General features: G+C 48.5%; 1 protein-coding gene and 1 long non-coding RNA gene across 2 annotated transcripts in view; one reads left to right on the top strand and one right to left on the bottom strand.

The window, feature by feature from the left end:
- Positions 1-11300, bottom strand: part of LOC138829275 (uncharacterized) — a 58342-nt gene extending 47042 nt beyond the window's left edge. The window contains exon 1 of the long non-coding RNA XR_011372522.1: positions 11143-11300. This is a non-coding gene — a long non-coding RNA (uncharacterized lncRNA). The remainder of the gene's footprint in view (positions 1-11142) is intronic.
- Jph4 (junctophilin 4) lies at positions 10381-20361 on the top strand. Its single transcript, XM_070025552.1, has 6 exons — positions 10381-11321; positions 11851-12400; positions 12974-13745; positions 16919-17037; positions 17327-17859; positions 18767-20361. Exons 2-6 carry the CDS (start codon positions 12022-12024, stop codon positions 18848-18850), a joined length of 1887 nt encoding a protein of 628 aa, XP_069881653.1. The 5' UTR covers positions 10381-11321; positions 11851-12021; the 3' UTR covers positions 18851-20361.
- The last annotated feature ends 198 nt before the right edge of the window (positions 20362-20559 follow it).

The following is a 20559-nucleotide window of genomic DNA, read 5'->3' as shown; positions in this document are numbered from 1 at the left end:
AAGAACTCTAACAACAACAGATGCTGGAGGGGATGTGGACAGAAAGGAACCTTACTTCATTGTTGATGGGAATGTAAACTTGTTCAACCACTTTGGAAAGCAGTATGGAGGTTCCTCAAAAGACTTCACATAGAACTCCCCTATGACCCAGCAATCCCACTTTTGGGCATTTACCCAAATGTTTACAAACAAGACCACACTAAAGCTACCAGCACAACAATGTTTATTGCAGCATTATTTACCATAGCTAAGATATGGAACCAACCCAGATGCCCCTCCGTAGATGAATGGATCAAGAAAATGTGGTATATATACACAATGGAATTCTATGCCTCCATCAGAAAGAATGACATTGCCCCATTTGTTAGGAAATGGAAAAACTTGGAAAAAATTATATTAAGTGAAGTAAGCCAGGCCCAAAGAAACATAGGTCCCATGGTTTCCCTTATTTGCAATATCTAGTATATGTATGAGTCAAGCGGAAAAGGTCAGATAATGTGATGTCAGGAAAATGAACCCTTAGATATGTATTTTAATGTTTTTTTCTTTCATGCATGTGTTTCTAACGCATTTATAAGATTATCTCTTTGTTGCTTTGTATGTCCCTCCCCCACAGTATAACCCCTGCTTTCACTGTATTTCATGTCAGTATAACTTGTGGAGGAGATGGGGAAAAACCAGTTGTTTAAGGATACAGGCGGACCTGTTGCAACAATGAGAAGTACAAGTTGTCATGTCCAAAACGAGCTTTACAACGTCGGTGCGGGAGGGGGGGGCATGGGGGGGGAGGGAGGGGGGGAAGGAGAAGGATTGGGATTGGGGGGGAGGGGGGAGGCTGGGAAGGGATGTGAAGGGTAAACCAAAGGAGGAGGCTGCAATGCTTGGTAAGAAATGTACGCATTATCCTGCCCATGTAATTGTAACCCCTCTGTACAGTATGTTCACAAATAAAATTAAATTAAATTAAAAAAAATTGCCTTGAGGACTGGGAAGGTGGCTCAGTGGTAGAGCGCTTGCCTTGCATGCCTGAGGCCCTGGGTTCTATTCCTCAGCACCACATAAGCAAAAAGAAAAAAACCGGAAGTGGCGCTGTGGCTCAAGTGGTAGAGCGCTAGCCTTGAGCTGAAGAGCTGAAGGACAGCGCCCAGGCCCAGAGTTCAGGCCCCACGACCGGACCAAAAAATTTTTCAAAAAAAATAAAAATAAATAAATAAATAAAATTGCCTTGAGCTGGGCACCAGTGGCTCACGCCTGTAATCCTAGCTACTCCAGCCAGGGCAGGAAAGTCTATGAGACTCTTATCTCAATTAATCACAGATAAAGCTGGAAGTTGTGCTGTTGCTCAAGTGGTAGAGTGCTAGCTTTGAGCAAAGGAGCTCAGGGACAGTGCCCAGGCCCAGAGTTCAAGCCACAGCTCTGGCAAAAAAAAAGCCTCGAAAGAGAATTTGAGGTTAGTCTAATATTTTCTGAAGGGGAATGGTATCTTATATCCAATTCCATATAAACTAATTTTACATACAAATGAGGATTTCTAGAAAATTGTTTTTGAAGTTGTTGTTTGAAATTATTTAAAATTGTAGAAATAAATTCACTAAAACTGAAGTCACTGTGGAGAATTCTGTTTCTAGCCTAATTTTAGATAATATATTTTTATATATAAATAAAATGGAAATTTGTATTTGAAGACTTTCATCACTTACAATTTCTGAAATATGTAAAATTGTTTATACCTTTCATGTAAGAGCATTGCTATAGATCATATTTCTACAAAAGACTGGTCAACAACCTTCAGTTTGTCTTGAATGGCAGAAATAGACTTGAGCAGTCAGTCATTTATGGGGCTGTAGCCTGGCAGTATGAACTAATGTTTCATGAATACTCCTGGTATAGGAAAGAATAGTCAACTTTCTGTGTCAAAGAAATTGTGAAGAATTTCTCAAATAAAATGTTCTACAACTTTCCATTTGCTAAGATGTTAATCACAGTCTAGTGTTTGTTTGTTGTGTTTTTTTTGTCAGTTGTGGGGCCTGAAATCTGGGCCTGGGCGCTGTCCCTTAGCTCTTCAGCTCAAGGCAAGTGCTCTTTGAGCCACAGCACCACTTAGGGTTTTCTGGTGGCTTTATTGGAGATAAGAGTCTAACAGACTTTCTTGCCCCGGCTGGCTGTGAACCATGATCCTCAGATCTCAGCCGCCTGAGTAGCTACGATAACATGAGCCACCAGCACCTGGATAATAGTGTTCTTACCTATGAAAACAGAATTCGTGTTCTATAGCTAAAATATTGTTATGAAAAACTTCAAAATGATGATCCACAGTAGAAATTCTCCATTATCTTCAAATCAAAAGACTTCCTTCTAGAGGAATTTCTGTGTGTCTCTTCCCATTCTTAGTTCATGAGTAGTTGTAGGAAATTCATTGGATCCATTCTTAGTGTCTTCTGGATGGTTCTTTGTGGTGCTTGAAGCATCATTGGGTATTGATTATGTTCCTATCAGTTTTTCAGTCTATTTTATCCCACATTAACATGCTTTTGTTGTTTTGTTGTTGTAATTTTGTTTTGTTTCTCCTTCAATTTATACCTAGGTTTATCTATCCAGTTTCTAGATAGAAAAATTGGTTTTTGTGTCTCCTGTTGTTTTTCTTTGTCTAAGTTAATAGGAAAGCCTTCATAAAGGATCTCTGTTGACAATGGTGGTTTCATCTTCTTGTATCTTTTTTTTTGTCATCTCTCAGTTGGATAGTGTTTAGTTCATTCACTTTACTTTGTAAATTGTTTCTCTGTTGAAGTTAATGTCTAGGTACATTTCATTCCTTAGTAGCTGTATCATCATTGGTTTTTTTCATGCTGTGACATGTATGTCAGTATCTGGTTGAAAAGTGAAAGAGAGTTTTTGTAACTGGTTTGTTATCTTCATCTATAAGCTTTTATAAAATTTTAAGTGTTCTTTAAAGTCTATGTCTCCTTATAGCTATATATTAGAATCCTCTTTTTTTCCTATTACTTCATGTTCTTGAAAAACTTCTTTGAGTGGCTGATCAGAATTTTTTCTATGTGGCTCATTACTTGTGACTGAATGTTCCAGAAAGAATGTATTATAGCTCGTAATAACATTTCTTCATAGCTGCTTCCTGTTTTGTGGCAGCTGGTGTTGAAGTAAAATTTCTTTTTCTAGCACAAATATCTTCCTTAGTGCCTCCACTCTCTTCCCTTGTAAGTCATCCTTCAGTTGGGGCAGTTTAAGTAGTTTGAAACATTTATTTTTTGTCCTTATGGTTTGGTGACTCTGTGATTTCAGGGACACTCAATGATTATATCCTTAGAATACACCCATTCATATGGATTCTGTTGCTCACGAGGTGGAGAAACATAGATGGGGGAGGTGCTGGGCACGGACTCTGACTGCATCAAGGTTTAGTTCATTCTTGTGGTTTCTCTCTAGGCTTAGTTCGTTCTTGTGGTTTTTCTCTAGATTTGGTTAGTTCTTGTGATTTCTCCTTTGGGGCATGATTGAGACTAATATTTGTGCCTTTAATTTTTTAAGATCACACTCAGCTGCCTTCATCCATTTAAATTCTTCTGGATGAAATATGAGAGGCAAAATTTAACTCAGCTGAACCACAGGGTTTGGAATACATGTTTTGTTGTTGAATCATCCTTGAGTAATGTAGGTTCTTTGATTTCCAGATTATCCCTGGTAGCCAAAGTCCATTGGCTTGGCCCTGGAGACTTATGGTACTATATTTATTTTCACTGATGACAGTGGGCAGGGATAATTCCTTAGCCCTAGCAGGGAGGAGTCGAGTGGGTTTACCTGCTACTTTTGTGGGATTATCGGTTTGATCCGTGATCCTGGTGCTCTCAGTGGCCTTGTCCACTGTAGTGCCCTAGGCTGTTGAAAGAGTTCTTCCAGCCTGGATGTCCACAGCTGTGGCTGCAGCTGGAGGCTCTCAGTTTCTCACATGATCGTGCTGAGCAAGGTGGTCCCATCTTGCTTTAAATCGTCTACTTCCAAAGTAGCTTTGGCACCCTGAGTTCTAGTGATTCCTCCCTTTGCTTTTTGGAGGTTTGAGGTTTAGTGTATAGTGTTGGCGAGAGAAGCAGCCTTGTACCATCTCAGCTCCGTGGCTGCATCCCTAGCAGACAGGTGTTCAGTAGCTTGGTCCTCAGCTCTGCTGGGGCTCAGGTCAAAGAATCCCTTCTTATGGACTTGGAGGAGTAATTTAACATCATCTGCTGATGATCTAGCTTTTGTGATAGTGTTTCCAACAACTTTGCTCTCAGCTCTTGAAGAGTTGCTGGGTAGTTTTGGCAATAGAGTATTTATAGGGATAAATTGTTCCTTCAGTGTTTCAGCATCTCTAGTCAAAGTTATAGGTGTCTTGTACTGTCTTCCCTGGTGCCCTTTCTTTGTGTGTGAGTGGGTCTGGAGCTGTTGATTGTCTTTGCTGTAACCTTAGGCCTGGTAGCAAGAGGTCTGGGACACAAGTCAGATGGCACTGTCTTGGTGACCTCTGAAGACACCTTGCTTTTGCTTGCTTTAGTCTCTCTGGATGCTGAGTAATTCCTAGCAGCCAAGTTACCAATGTCTCTGCCTTCAATTATTTGTATAGGTGATGCAGGCCAAGATTATTTGTCTGTTTTGGGGGGAAGCTATATTGTCAAAGATAGGAGGGTGCAGTGGTTGTAAACTGCATTTAAACCCCAGGAGATGGCTGGATGTCCACAGTGGTTGTGCTGCCGTCATCATTGCTCACTGGGGAAGGGGTATGCAGCTGATGCTGCTCCTCAGAGGAAGAAAGTGTGCGGGGTCTGCCCTCCACCACAGTGGTGGGGGTACACTAAGTTCTTCCATTTGTGGTCAGAAATCCAGTAGGAATCTTGGTGGATGATCATCCTTTGCAGCCACAACAGGAGCCCCAGTAGATGTTTTGCTGGGTGCTCCATCCTCTGTATGGAGACTGGATGGGAATGGATACTTTACATTAAGCCAGGAGAGTTTGCACAGATGCTCCTCGTAGATGGCTAAAAGAGGAGCCCCACTGCATGATTTTTGGGGTGCTCCATCCACTATATGGGGGTTGGGTATTTGTCAAAAAAAATCCCTGGAAAGTCTGTGCAGATGCTACCTCCCTGGGTGGCCAAAACAGGAGCCCTAATAGACACTATCCTGAGGGTTCCACCCTCCAGCAACACCTGGGGTGGTTGTGCATGCGTCAGTGTTGTCAAGCCAAGAGGGTGTATGAAGGTGGTCATCTTCAGTGGCAAAGGCAAGAGAAGATTTTCTATGGCCTTTGTCCTCTGCTGTAGAAACACTAGGCATGGGTGGTAATTTGCCAGTGTCACTAAGCTTGGAGGGTCTGCACACAATCTGATCCTCTGTAACAAAACAAGGAGCCCCAGTGGGTGAATTTCTGCGTCCTCCATAATAGGCTATGTGGGCACATTGGCTGGTGTCAGTAAGACACAGGGAGTCTGCACATATTACACTCTTCTGTGGCAAAAATAGGCTCCCCAGGAGATGTTCTTGGGTTGATTCTATCATTCCCTATGTGAGACACAAGGAGATTGGATATCTGCCAATGTCAAAATGCCAGAAGGGTCTACTCAGATAGTCTTCCCTCCTGAAAGCCCGCGGGTTGTTTCCTTCATCCTGGGGCCCACAGTACTGGAGTCCTTGTGAAAAGTCACTGAAGAGACTTTGTGCTGGGTCACATCCTGAATGTCAGTCAGAGTTGTCCCTGGGATCACTGGCTGGTGGTGGCTTTCTGCTCCTTCCACCTGCATTCTACTGCAAAAGTTTAGACACCCTGTTGGGGGGCCAGGGCCTCATTGGTCTCAGGCCCTATTGTGTAGGGCAAAATCAGTCCAAATTTTGCTTCCAAATCAGGAAAATGAGCTGTGATGTACACCTTGTCTCTCACTCTTGGATCTGAGGCCATTGAATTTTGTAAAAAGTCTGGCCACCAGACTACTTTGTGACTCTCTACCTATGTAGCACCTCTATGATACTGTGGGTGGGGCTGGAGGAAAGATGGCTTAACAAGTCACTGGGGCTGAGCTATGTGCTTTTGGTGGTTTTCTGTTGGTCACCTGTGTATCAGTTAGAACAGTGACATCTGAAGAAATAATTTGTTTACAAAGCTTATAGGTCATGAGGCTGTCTACAGGTGTCAGAAGGGTCCAGAGAAATTGAAGGGTAGTCTGTTTGGGGGAAGTTGGAGGGTCCAGACTTTGGAAGTCATTGACTCCATTTCCATACTCCAAAATGCTTCTCATCTTGTCCTAGGTCAGTTTGGGTTGTCTTCTGCACTACAGTGCAAAGTACAGCTAAGCACCTTGGCCTAAAAGGGATGAGGCAAATGAGGTACTGTAGAGGAGATGGGAGTGCAAGCACACAGGTTTTCTAGAAAAAAATTGCCACAGAAATCTTTCTTATGTGCTTACCATGTATTAAGTACTGGAAGTTGAAAAATTCCTATTTTCTTTAAGTTAATATTTTATTTTATGTTTTTGATCGGTCGTGGGGTTTGAACTCTGGGCTTGGACACTGTCCCTGCACTCTTCAGCTCAAGGTAAGTGCTCTACTGCTTGAGCCACAGCACCACTTCTGGTTTTTTAGTGGTTTATTGGAGGTAAGAGTCTCACAGACTTTCCTGCCCAGGCTGGCTTTGAACCATGATCCTCAGACCTTAGCCTCCTGAGTAGCTAGGATTACAGGCGTAAGCCACCGTTGCCCAGCAAAGTTAATATTTTAAAGCTTATCTCTTCAAACCCTAATCCTTTCAGATCTCAGCCTCCTAAGTAGCTAGGATTGCAGGCATGTTAGCAGTACTCAGATGCGTTTTCCTAATTCTACAATGGATGTCTCAGTTTTATCAAGAGTTCAACCTCTACCACCACCATAACACCACCAAATATATTTATTTGTTAAAGCATATTAAGCTGGCGCTGGTTGCTCACACCTATAATCCTAGCTACTCAGGAGGCTGAGATCTGAGGATCACAGTTCAGAGACAGCCCGGGCAGGAAAGTCTGTGAGACTCTTATTTCCAATCAACCACCAGAAAACTGGAAATGGTGCTATGGCTCAAGTGGTAAAGTGCTCGCTTTGAGCTGAAGAGCTCAGGGACAGCGCCCAGGCCCAGAGTTCAAGCCGCATGGCCAACAACAACAACAAAAATTGGAATCGTGCCAAGCTATTTTTCAGGCCACTATTTACTTGACATTTACATGGACTGAACACAATGCCAGGTGGGTTTCCCTACATGTATTATCATAGTACTGTTCATACACAACCATTTCAATCCTCGGAGTCAGTTATGTTACTCGTATTTTGGAGATACACAAGCTCAGAAAAACTAGGTAATATGCTCAGGGTTGTTCATCTTTGGAAGTCCAGCTTTTGGCCTCTAGCCTAGATTGCTCAGCTACAGCGTTAGTGAAAGGATTGGATGAGGTCATACAAATAAGAGTGCCAAACACTGCATCTGGCTCCAAGCACAGGGCTGCTTCATCTACATTAGTTCCCTTCTCTGTGACACTTGACCATTGATAAATTGTGGCAAAGCAAACTGATCACTCTGGGGGTAAAAAGTGTCCCTACTGTGACAGATAGGACTGGAGGACTTGTTAGAACAGAGGAGAAAAGGACATCCAGGCCACAGAAAGATCTGAGGGCCTGGGACTGTGGCCCATACATTCCAGGGTATTCTTTTTTATTTTTACTTTTCTGGTACTGGGGCTTAGCCTCAGAGCCAGGGCTCTCTCCTTTAGCTCTTTCCACTCAAGGCTTGTCTCTCAACCATTTGAGCCATAGCTCCACATCGGGCTATTTCCTAATTAACTGAAGATAAGAGTCTCACAGACTTTCCTGCCCAGGCTGTCTTTAAATTGTCATCCTGATATCCCAGCCTCCTAAGTAGCTAAGCTGACAGTTATGAGCCACTGGCACCAGTTTCCAGGTTACTCTTCTTCAAGATTACTTTATAACTTCATCGGACCCTGAACCTTAACTTGCAGCTCAGCGTACAATATAGAATCACCCTATAAACAAGGAACTACATCCCAACTTCCAGGCTGGGCATAGTGTTGAATGCCTGTAATCCAAGCACTCAGAAAATACAGAGCAAGTTGAAGTCATCCTGGGCCACATAGCAAAATGTTGTCTCAAAAAACAAACAGATAACCATATAGGACAAGGTCTCCCAGACCCATATGTTGATTTTTCTTTTCATGTTTTCCCTCTTTTCTGAGAGAGAAGGAGAATCTTAGGGACAAGTCACTCTGTGGACAAGGAAGGAGCTGATATTTCTGCAATGGGACTTGCCCCAGAGTTCTCTTGTGGATTCGTCTGGATTGCCTCTTTCCAGGGAGCCAGCACAGAAAGCTAAGTTCCAGCCTCATTCTCTGTTCCAACCTATGAACTTGTTGTGGTACTAACCACAATAGAATTGTTTGATGGTCATCTTCTCTATTAGGTAGGAAACTCCACTATAAAATCTTGGACATTGGGGCTGGGAAGGTGGCTCAGTGGTAGAGCGCTTGCCTTGCATGCATGAGGCCCTGGGTTCAATTCCTCAGCACCACATAAGCAGAAAAAGCTGGAAATGGCGCTATGGCTCAAGTGGTAGAGTACTAGCCTTGAGTTGAAGAGCCGAGGGACAGTGCCCAGGCCCAGAGTTCAGGCCCCATGACCAACAAAAGCAAAAACAAAAAATAATAATAATAAAATAAAATCTTGGACATGTACCTGATATACAATAAACTATGTAGACATCTGATAAGTAAATGAATGAATGCTCCACCAATTGTCATGTCTCAAGAGAACCCATAGTTGCATTGTTTTGTGCCAATCACTTAAAATATGTGTTCTCTGCTAGGCTCAGTGGTGTATGCTTGTAATCTCCCCATTCTACAGGCTAAAGCAGGAGAATCACAAATTCCTAACTAATCTAGACTATATAGCAAGTCCTTGTCTTAAAAAAAGAAAAATAAAATCCATGCTCCAAAGGCTTAAAATCTACAGGTTTCTCCTCATGTAAATATTTAGACAAACACTATATTTTTTAGGAAATACAGGAGAAATCCTGTTTATTACAATCTTTATATTCTTCATTTTACCAAAGTACTCAAAATGGAGCCAGAGTCTATGGGAGACTTCAAAGCACATGGAATCCTTGGACAAATTACAGGACTCAAATAATCTGAAGTTGAATGTCAGTTAGTAATATAGTCTGTGCTTTGCCCAGGCCCTAAATTCAATTCCCAGCACACACACACACACACACACACACACACACACACACACACACACACACACACACACACACACACGTTGGAATATTCTAATCCTATCTGCCAGCTCTGCTGTGTGGCCTCTGGTGCATGACTTCCCCTCCTGGGCCTGGGCCTTAATTCTCTTCTCTATAAAATCAGGATGGTGTTGAGCGAGTAATGGAAAGAACAGGCCTTATATGAAAATAAAAGCAATTGAGCCAGACACAAATGGCTCATGATTACTATCCTAGCTACTCTCAGGAGACTGAGGTATAAGGACTAGATTCTGAGACTCTTACCTCCAATTAACCAGCAAAAAGAAGGAGGTAGAGGTGTGGCTCAAATGGTAGAGAGGTGGCAGTGAGCCATGTGAGAGAACATGAGGCCCTGAGTTCAAGCCCTAGCACTGGCACAATTTTCTTCAAATTGTGTTTGACTACTTACCCTGTTGTGCATAATGGAACAGTGTCCTTTCCAAACACTTAGGTGTTAAGAGACAGAAGTGGATGCAATCTGAGGAGGCTGAGGTTCTGTTTGTAACCAGTAAGGCTGAAGGTGCTCCCTCTCTGGAGATTGGATAGGGACACAGGGATGGTGGGCTGAAAGGGGCTTTGTCACACTAAGGGCTTGCCCAAATGTCTTTTGTGTGTGTGTGTGTGTGTGTGTGTGTGTGATACATATCTTTGTTTCCATGTTTACAAAAGTGAAGACTCCAAATATACAAGGCTTCACCAAGTTTGATACACCCCCTCTTCCCTAATCAAAAGCAATACACCCTTCAGCCACCGTCAGACAACTGAGGGAGAAACAGCTAGGAAGGTGAGCTCCCGTCAGGGCCTCAATTCAACCTTCCTTGGAAGGTACAAGAGGGAGAGGTCCCCTCCAGAGCTTTCTTAGGGAGGGCAGTGGGTTGAATGGATACAAGCAAGCATCAATGCCCTAAGATGCCTCCTGGCTTCTGTCCAAGCAGCTGGCAGGTTCATCCCTCTCCCAGGGTCCTCCACAAACACCACTCCGGCCCTCCTGCCTCAATCTGGGCTCCTCCTGACTGGATTTCTATACGGGCACCTTCCCTTTCCCCTGCAGAGATTTCTCCCTCCCTTCACAACCCTTATTTCAGCCCCTAGGTCTCCCTCCATATCTGTTTCTGGTCCTCTTCCCCTGCTTCTCTTCTAGCCATCCTTCATCAGCACTAGAATGGGTCTCCCTTCCTGTCTCCCAGGCCGCCTGTCTCTCTCCCCTTCTTAGCTGTCACCCCTGCACTTCTTTCTTTGTATTCCTCGCGCCCTCTCCCGGCCTCACCGACATCTCTCCTCCCCCGCCTGGCTATGGCCTCCCCCTGCCTCCCCATCTTCAGATCAGTCTCCTCCCCCTAGCTCCTCTCCCCTCCCGTCTGCCTCACCCCACTCCCCGCCCGCATGCTAGGGTTTCTTTCCACACTGGGGGTCTCGGTACCTCTCTTTCTCCTCTCCCCCTGCCTCATCCCTCACCCCGGGGTTAGCAAGAGCCCTTCCTTCTCTACCTGGACTTCCCCCTCCACCCCCATCATCGCCACAGACTCTCCTCCCCGCTTCTCTTCGCTCCTCTCTGCCCCTTTAAATCTGCCTGGCCCAGCCTCCCCCGTGATGCTGGGATGGAGCAAACATTGATTTGTGCTGGGATGGAATCGGAATTTTGATTTTTTTTTCCTCTCCCAACCAAGGAAGAAAAAAATAATAAAAACACTCCCCTCTTGATAGCCCCTTCCCCCCTTCCCAGCCAGCTCCCAGCTCCTCTTCCCTATCTTCAGCCAAGGCAGATTTTCCCCCTACACTATTCTCATCTCCCCCCACCCCTGCCGCCACTCACCCCCCACCCCACTAGCCTGCTCCTCCAGCTGGGAAGACAAGACAGGGGGCTCTCTCCGCTCCTCCGACGTCCTTCTCTGGCTGGAGCAGCCTCTCCGGAAGGGGAGGGGGCTTGGCTGGTCCGGGTGAGGTGGGAGTGGAGGTATCCAGCCATGGATGCTGTGCCTGGGAGGCAGCCTGAGCCCCAGCCCACATGGTGAGTAACCTGCCCCCTCCCTTTTGCCCAGCTGCCCATCCCCACCCTCGGCTTTCTCCCTACAGAGCTTCCTCCATCCCCTTCCTCTCCCCAAGAGCCATCTACCCACCTGGCTCTGGCCTCCCCGTACCTTCTCCCTTCACCCCCCCCACCCCCGTTTGCTAAGAAAACCGGAGGAACGGGGCCGAGGGGTACTAATGGCAAGAACGCAGGTGGCCTCCGACTCTGCCCAGCCCCCTCCCCCACCCCACCCCCAGCCCCCCGCCATCCACACTAGGCTGGAAAAGTAGGACTCCTGCCTAGGGTTGGGGCCCCAAGTCCTGGGAGGCGCCCTCTACAAGTTGGGGAAGATTGGGGTGGGGGGCGCGGAGGTTTCCCCATCTCCCCAAAGGGAGATGCTGGAAGGTGCTGCCGAATGGGGGGTGGGGTGGGCCAGGGGGCGGTGCTGCTGCTCCACAGCTACCGGCCAGGGAGCGGCGGGCAGAGAGGAGGGGCCTTGCTCTCCACTTGCTCCCCTTTTTCTCCGCAGCCACTCAGGATGAGGGTCCGGCCCTGTCTGCCCGCGCTGGGGCCCCTCCGCCCAGCCCCAGTCTAACTGCCCCCGCCTCCAGGCCGCGCCCGGCCCCCAAGCCCCCAGCCGGCTCTCCAGCCCCAGGATGCGCTGAGCCGCCGGGGGGCTGAGGCCGCGCGAACTACATGCATGTCCCCCGGGGGCAAGTTCGACTTTGACGACGGGGGCTGCTACGTGGGGGGCTGGGAGGCGGGGCGGGCACATGGCTACGGCGTGTGCACGGGGCCCGGCGCCCAGGGCGAGTACAGCGGCTGCTGGGCGCACGGCTTCGAGTCGCTGGGCGTCTTCACGGGGCCCGGCGGACACAGCTACCAAGGCCACTGGCAGCAGGGCAAGCGCGAAGGGCTGGGCGTGGAGCGCAAGAGCCGCTGGACGTACCGCGGCGAGTGGCTGGGCGGGCTGAAGGGGCGCAGCGGCGTGTGGGAGAGCGTGTCCGGCCTGCGCTACGCCGGGCTCTGGAAGGACGGCTTCCAGGATGGCTACGGCACCGAGACCTACTCCGACGGAGGTGCGGGGCGCGGCCCCCTACGGTTTGCTCATCCTCATGAACCTCCCGCCAGCCCGGCCCGCGTGCGCCTTCCCCAGCCCGGTGCCCCCTCTGCGCCCCTCTTTCTGTTCCATGAATACGCCCCTTCTCAGCCCCCATCTCTCCCACCAGCACCACCCTCAGTCCTCCCTCTGCGACTGTCTCCAGCCTGCGCTTCCTTCCCCAATCTAGCTGTGCCTCGCACCTCCCCTGTCTGCTGGCCTGTCCTCTTCTCTTCTATTTCCTCCTCCATCAGCCTGTACCTCGTGGTCCTGTTTGCCTGTCTTATGTCCATTTTATACACATCCTCCGTCGGCCTGCCCCTTACACTGGCCTCCGGCCTTTCTCACACCCAGGCCTGTCTGTCCCTCTCCCTTTCTCCTGCTCCCTGTCTTTCCTTGGCTCTCCCACACCTACCAACCCAGACTGGCCTGGCCCCAGCTCCCAAGGCCCTTCCCAGGCTCCACTCCCACCTGACACTTGGGCTTGGGGGGGGGGGTGGATCTCTGGGTTTGAGGGATTCTGACTCTTCCTCCTGCTCCTATCCACCGACAGGCACCTACCAGGGCCAGTGGCAGGCCGGGAAGCGCCATGGTTATGGGGTGCGCCAGAGTGTACCCTACCATCAGGCGGCGCTGCTGCGCTCACCTCGCCGCACCTCGCTGGACTCAGGCCACAGCGACCCCCCGACGCCACCTCCACCCCTGCCCCTCCCTGGAGATGAGGGAGGCAGCCCAGCCTCGGGCTCCCGGGGAGGCTTCGTGCTGGCTGGGCCTGGGGACCCCGACGGGGCGTCTTCCCGGAAGCGCACCCCGGCCGCAGGTGGATTCTTCCGCCGCTCTCTGCTGCTCAGTGGGCTCAGGGCTGGCGGGCGCCGCAGTTCCCTAGGCAGCAAGAGGGGATCCCTGCGTAGCGAGGTGAGCAGCGAAGTGGGCAGCACAGGACCCCCAGGCTCCGAGGCCAGTGGGCCCCCAGTTCCTGTGCCACCCACCCTCATCGAGGGCTCAGCCACTGAGGTATACGCCGGTGAATGGCGCGCCGATCGGCGAAGTGGCTACGGAGTGAGCCAGCGCTCCAACGGGCTGCGCTACGAGGGCGAGTGGCTGGGCAACAGGCGGCATGGCTACGGGCGCACCACCCGCCCCGACGGCTCGCGTGAGGAGGGCAAGTACAAGCGCAATCGCCTGGTGCACGGAGGACGCGTCCGCAGCCTCCTGCCTCTGGCCCTTAGGCGGGGCAAAGTCAAGGAGAAAGTGGACAGGGCTGTGGAGGGCGCCCGTCGAGCCGTGAGTGCTGCCCGCCAGCGCCAGGAAATTGCTGCTGCCAGGTGGGCATCTGGTGTACAGGGTATAGAGATAGGGGAGGGGTGTCCAAGGGAGGACCAAGACTCCAGGCCTAGGACTTGGTGGGGAACAGTAGGCCTAAGTGGTAGTCTTGGAATATGGGCTGTTTATATCTGAGGCTACAGGTGGGTGTGGGTGTAACTGTGGGTGGCCGGGTATTGCAGGGAAGTGGTGTAAGACTGTGTGTCTCAATGTCTTTTGTGTGGAGATGTGTATCTATGTGGGTGTAGCAAGGAGCTCTGCATTGTGCAGGCCCAGAAACCTCTTGGAACACAGACAAGTCCCCAGTCTTCCTCCTCTCACAGCCCCTCCAGGCTTAAAGCCTCAAGTTGGGAGCATCTGTCCTGAGCCCAACAATCCCTTCCTGAATGGGTTCCAGCCCCAGCCCATTTCATCCTTGGTCCTTGAGGAGGTCTAGATTGGACAACTGAACTACACACCTGAAAAACTAGTCTCCCCCAGGTTTACCTCCTCTGTTTTCTTTTACCCAAGTGGTAAAGGTTTAAGGGGAGGAGGCTAGTAAGATTTTCTTTCTGTAAATCAGACTGACTTTCCATGAATCAGGAACCTTGCAGAAACAATAAGAACATAATGTAAGCCAAATGTGTAATTTTGTTTTCCACTAGCTACATTTTTTTTAATGAAAAGAGGGCTGGGGGTGTGGCTAGGAGAGGAGAGGTAAAGGGCATGAGGCAAGCATGACACCCTGAGTTCAAAACCCCAGTACCAGCCCACAAAGAGAGAGAGAGAGAGAAAGAGCAGATGAGATGAATTTAACAATATATTTGTATTTAAACTACTATTTTCAAAATACCATTTCAACTCACAATCAGTATTACATTACTGAGAATTTGCATTCTTTTGAAATAAGTCTTTGAAATCTAGTGTATATTTTATACTTGCAGCATGTCATTTCCATTTAGATTATCCAAATTCCAAGTGTTTACTAGCACCCATGTCTTAGGACTACTGAAATCTATAGCACAGCTCTAAAGATAACAACAAAAAGAAATTGTAATAGGATTCATGGGCCCTTGGTTTATACAACTTACGCATTTGAATTTTTATATATTGGATGATCTTTAAACAGGACGTAAGCCAGGTGTAGTGATGCATGCCTTTCTAATTCCAATAAGGCAGATGTATTGAAAGTTCAAAGCCATCCTGGAATACATAGTGAGACCCTGTCTAAAAAAAAGTCTAAATAAATAAATGGAATGAGGGCATAATTAAGGGATTTTGTTGAAATTTGCAACTGTTTCGGAGGGCCAGAGATAAGGAGATTCCAAATATGCTCCAATGAATTGGTATAATGGGTGATAGGTTTTTATGTGCTTTAGTGTGTTTATGTGGGTATGTGGTGTGGGTGTGCCTGAGTGTGTGTGGATGGGTGGGTGTATATACATACATACATGTGTATATGACATACACATGTCAAATCTAGAGTTGATCTAGAGTAGACTGTGCATCTTTAGATGTGTCTATGTATAATGGTGTTAGAATGCAGACCTTAAACCAGGAAAATGGGAGGTCAGAGCCCCAGAGAACATTTTGGGCAAGATAGGGTGGAGGCATGTGCAGGAAAAAAACTGATCTCAGTAACTAGAGGATCAGGCAGTGGGAGGAGGCTGGTTGGTCTCCCCAGAAACAGGCATGGCAACTCTGATTGGCTACTGGCTGCCATGGAAACAGCAGAGCCTCAGCATCAGGTGCATCTGCCAGGTAGCTTCAACCTGACTTGATGCCTGAGTGCAGATTAAGTCTACTGCCTGGACATGATCGTGTACACCTCCCACTTACAAAAACACAGTTTCTTGCAAGTTGTACAGCCTTCATCAGAACTCAGTGCAAACAAGCAGTATCAAATCTTGATCCTCACACCTGCCTGGAACCCTGAGATCAACTCAGTTTCAGGACAAGATTAGTCATATACAGTTGGAAAGCCCTGACAGAACAACATCTGAAATCTCTCCAAAGTAGGCTCTAAAGCATCTTGATTTTCAGAGGTTGGAGGGAAGGAAGCTGACCGTGTCTTCCAAAGTACATAAACAAGAGGTGAACCTAACACTACACTGAACATCACCAGACCTTAGTTCCAGACTGCCTTTCTAAGCCAAATAGAATAGACCTGTGACAAGCACATCTGATCACCACTATCTCTGCACCACATCTCAATCAGGATTACAGAATTAACGTAATGATTCTAAGCCATCTATGATAAATTGCAGAGGGCAAAAGGGAAGGGTAAATTAACACATCTGAAATTAGAGAGAAAACTGAGAAACTATAATGGGTAAAGGACTGACAGTGCTTCAGGTGATCTGTACCTAAAGAGAGATGGGAGAGACCTGTGGAAAGGAGACTAAATGCTTACCCAGAAGGTATAATCACCATGTTGAGAAAGCATATTGGTAAAGAGAGGGACTATGATCATTGTAAAAGGGACAACCCAGCCCTACTCCCAACTCCAGAGCCACAGGGCCAGGGGACAGTGGCAGTGACAAAGGAGAGGCCAGATAATACTCTTTTATACTAGAAAAGGTAGGATTAAATTAGAGGGCTGACAGTAGAAAGGGGAAAAGAGGGGGTAGCTGAGAACAACTCGGTTGGGGAGAGGTGAAACTGCTAGGACAGGCTCAAGGTAACAGGATAGCACCCTGAACCCCACCGGAAGGCATGTGACTCCAGGGGGCTCTGGAGACCTTGACAACAGAAGAGTGCGGACTGCAAAGCAGGCAGTAGGCATTACTGAAAATTCCAAGAGGCACTACAGAGTACATGCTAAACGGAGGAAGGCTCCAGTTTCACTGGGGCAAAGAGCAGGACAGCAATGGAATAACAGTTCAAGCAGCACCTGGCCCTGAGGCTGGAAGAAGGAAGTGTTACTACAGTATGCAAGGACAGAAAGGTGTGAGAGAAGCTGGAAGGTGTGATAACAGCAAACTGCTCAGGTCTGAAAGGGGAAACTAAAGGGGATGGTGGCCTGGCCTGCCTGGGAGGGGAGCCGCAGGCAGAGCAAGGAAGGTTGAGGACTCCAGAGGTGAACTCACATCAGAAGAATATGGTAGGAATGTGGGGAGAGGGATGGAGCATCTGAGCAAGTGCTTATTTAAAATGGGGGAAGACTTTCTAATTTCTTATCCTTGGGGCCTGACAGGGCAGCAGATGCTCTCCTAAAAGCAGTGGCAGCCAGCAGTGTCGCTGAGAAGGCTGTGGAGGCAGCACGGATGGCCAAACTGATAGCCCAGGACTTACAGCCCATGCTAGAGGCCCCAGGTAAGGTGTGGGCATCCTAGGGAAAAGAAAAGCCTCTGGGGATCTAGAGAGGTTCATGCATGAAGAAGGGGTGGGAAGCTCCCTAAGGTTCTAGGGACTGGGAAAGGTCAAAGGGTAGAGGGTAGGGTCAAGCCTAGTTGTCTGGGGAGTGGTCCTGGGAACTTACGAGTTAGGGTGATGGGAGGTTTGGGGTACCAAAGTCCTGAAAGATACTTATCGGGGTAAAGCTTCAAGCTCTCTAAGTCTCCGGTTATTGAGGCCCCACTGATTCTTAGCTGTTCCTGCCTAGGCCGCAGACCCAGGCAGGATTCAGAAGGTTCCGACACAGAGCCCTTGGATGAGGACAGCCCTGGGGTTTACGAGAATGGACTGACCCCCTCAGAGGGCTCTCCTGAGCTACCCAGCAGCCCTGCCTCCTCCCGCCAACCTTGGCGACCCCCTGCCTGCCGCAGTGCACTGCCTCCTGGAGGAGACTGGGGTCCCTTCTCCAGCCCCAAATCTTGGCCTGAGGAGTGGGGGGGGCCAGGCGAACAGGTAGAAGAACTAGCTGGCTATGAGGCTGAGGACGAGGCTGGAATGCAGAGGCTAGGGCCCAGAGATGGATCCCCACTCCTGGGAGGCTGCAGCGACAGTTCAGTAAGCCTTCGAGAGGAGGAAGGGGAAGATGAAGAGCCCTTGCCCAAGTTGAGGGGCCCAGGGGGCTTGGAGTCTGAGCCTGTCACCACACCGGTCCTGAGGGACCCATCCTCAAGGGGTCCTGATGCTGGGTGCCTGACCGAAGAGTTGGAGGAGCCTGCTGCAACTGAGAGGCCTGCCCAGCCGGTGAGATACCCCTTCTTCCCTTCTTTGTGCCCTCTTTTTAAAGCTTTGCCTCCCACTCTTTTTAGACCTCTCTGTCTGATCTCCTGGGGGGCTTTAATTTTGACTCAGCTTGCTCTGCCTGGTCAGCTTTGGACAATATCCCACTTCAAAAAAAAAGGAAACTTTCAAGCTGGAAAGAACCCTAGAGACCTTCAAGTCCAACTCCCTCATATGATAGTGGGGAAACTGAGGTCCAGAGCACTTAAGAGTATCTTGCCCCTGGTTACAAACTAATAATTAATGGTAGAATCAGAACATTTTTTTTCCTGTTCCCTTTCCATATCATTTTCAGCTCCCAGTTTCCTACTCCACCCCCACCCCCACCTCCGCACTTTCTGTCTTTGGTGCCCAGAAATAAAAAAAGGAAAAAATTGTTCCCTCCCTACCCTCACTCTCCCTCCCTCTCTGGGAAGAAGAGAAATGGAGGAGTGGAGAGAGCAGAAAACTGAGAAAGGTGGAGTTTCCTCAGAACTCTCTGCTCTGATTGGTCTGGAGCCTTCTCCTGTCTCCTAGCAACCATATCCTCACCCTTCATCCCTCTGCCTTACTGCAGTATGGGCTGCTGCTGCCAATGTCTGCTACTAAGGCCAGGCACCTTCTGCCTTGCCCACATGATGTGCTGGTGGGAGGAGAATGGTGGGGGAAGGGCTGTCCCTATCTTGAGAGTCCAGAGCAAAGGTGGGGCCCTGCCTGGGAGAAGAGAGATGTTTTGCAATCTGAAACAAAGATCAGAGACTGCCCTGCTCTGGCTATACACAGAGATATACAGGGCCCTTCAGCTTTGCCAACAAAGCCAGGGCCAGTAGGTGGAACTTAGCCCAGACTTGGTCTTCAGGGACTGAGACTGCTTTTCCCTGTCTCTCTCTAGGGAGCTGCCAATCCCCTGGTGGTGGGAGCCGTGGCCCTCCTGGACCTCAGCCTGGCATTCCTGTTCTCCCAGCTCCTCACCTGAGGCGACTTCCTGGCCTCTTTCTGGCTTGGTCACCTGCCTCTCTACCCCCTCTGACCTGCCTTTTTCTCTTTTCCTCCTCCTGGTTGTGTTTTCTCCTATCTTTCCTTCTCTCCATCTTTTCTTTTCTGAGCCCCTTTATTTTTGTCTTACTTTTTCCCTTTCTTCTTTCGGATTATCTCATTTATTCTGGATCTGTCTTCCTTGCTCCCTTCTCCACCCCATCCCCTTCTTTCTCTAGATTGTTTACATATGAAGGGCTTTTCTCTCTCAGAGTTGCTTTCTTCTCTGAGGCATACAAATCTAAGTCAGACCATTGCCCCCATGCCCTCCCCAACTTTTCTTTAACCTAAACTTTGATGAGGGTGGGGGGTTGGTATCCTGAGGAGTCTCCTGAGTGGAGGTAGAAAATGGAGAAGGATTAGCTGAATGCAGGACTAGGTACTAGCTGAGCCCCTGTAGTTTCCTGGCCCAAATGAAAAGCTGGAGGAGCCATCTTTACCCTTACCTTGGAGGATTTTATCTCACCTCCCAGGACCCAGTTAGGTTCTTGCCTAAATTGAACCTTTTCTGGGGAGTAAAGGGAAGTGAACAATGGAATAAACTCCCTAGACTTTCCCTTTCTATCCTCAGTAGCCAATCCCTCTTCCGAACCCCAAGGATGGCCACTGAGGATGCCATGGCATGCCAAGAGCAATGTGTAAAGGAACAAAAGTATTCAATACAGCCAAGCCCACCCCTCTCAGATTCTACCACTGACCTCTATGCTTCTGTGGTCTGGACTCACTCGTGGCCTTTGATTAAATTCCTAAGGGGCCAGAAGAAGACACATCTACTGCAGAGGGTTAGAGGCATTGAGCCAGGGCACCATTCCCAGCTCTGGTGGTTGTGGTGGGGAAGGCATTTCTGAAAGATGGACCCAGGAATGATAAGAAAAGCTGGATGGGCAGCAGCAGCAGCTGTGGCAAGTCTACTAGTCTCCAAATGGGTTTCCCCCATCATGTTAAAATCTGGTGAAATGGGAAAACAACCTAGAAAGGATCAAAAGAAGCTGATGTCTCCAACACTACACTTCCCAGACAGGGCAGAGGTGGGAGTCAAAGATCAGAAGAGAGGTCTTATTTGAAGGTGTGTGTACCAGGATGTGGCTGATCTCTGGTACTAGCTTTTCCCCTGGGGACAGGAAGCCCTAGGACAAGGGGACTGTAGAGTCCCCAGGGGAACATTTCTCCCTCCCCTGCATGAGGCAGAGGCCAGCTGCCTGCCAACCCCCTCCCTCACGGAATGGCCCAGCCCAGGAATGCCCACCATACACACCCACTTCTTTTTTTTCTAGTCAAAACTCTGTTAACTCCTTGGCCTGCCTCCCTCCTTCCTCCCCTCTCAACCTTTACTTCTGATTTCTATTTCATGGAATTTGGGATTGAAGTTATACAACAGTGCCGCCAACACCAAGTCTTGCAGGAAAAAAAAAATACAAAGAAATTTAACAAAAAAAAATATATTAATAAAAAAGTTCAAAAAAAAAAAAAGGTGGGAGATTGTCATCTCCTTTGGAGTGCGATGGTTTCCAACCCAAGCTCTCTGGGCTCTCCAGATGGTGTGGGGGTAACAGGAAGCCTCGAGGTGGGGAGGGGGAAGGAGGGCTGTAGGCCTGCTGTCCCACCAGCCTAAAGGCTATTTAAGACAGCTTTTGCCCCAATGCGCCAAAG

Source organism: Dipodomys merriami, unplaced genomic scaffold (genome assembly GCF_024711535.1).
Source record: "Dipodomys merriami isolate MVZ:Mamm:240054 unplaced genomic scaffold, mDipMer1.0.p SCAF_1, whole genome shotgun sequence".
In the NCBI taxonomy this organism is placed as follows: Eukaryota; Metazoa; Chordata; class Mammalia; order Rodentia; family Heteromyidae; genus Dipodomys; species Dipodomys merriami.
Note: the sequence above shows the minus strand (reverse complement) of the source record. Positions and strands in the feature narration are given on the sequence as shown.

What these genes read in the sequence shown, in the direction of transcription:
- Jph4 (XM_070025552.1), top strand. Translation starts at nt 12,022, where the DNA reads ATGTCCCCCGGGGGCAAGTTCGACTTTGACGACGGGGGCTGCTACGTG. An exon ending in CGAGACCTACTCCGACGGAG is followed by an intron (nt 12,401 to 12,973) that starts GTGCGGGGCGCG and finishes ATCCACCGACAG; the next exon opens with GCACCTACCAGGGCCAGTGG. An exon ending in CTGAGAGGCCTGCCCAGCCG is followed by an intron (nt 17,860 to 18,766) that starts GTGAGATACCCC and finishes GTCTCTCTCTAG; the next exon opens with GGAGCTGCCAATCCCCTGGT.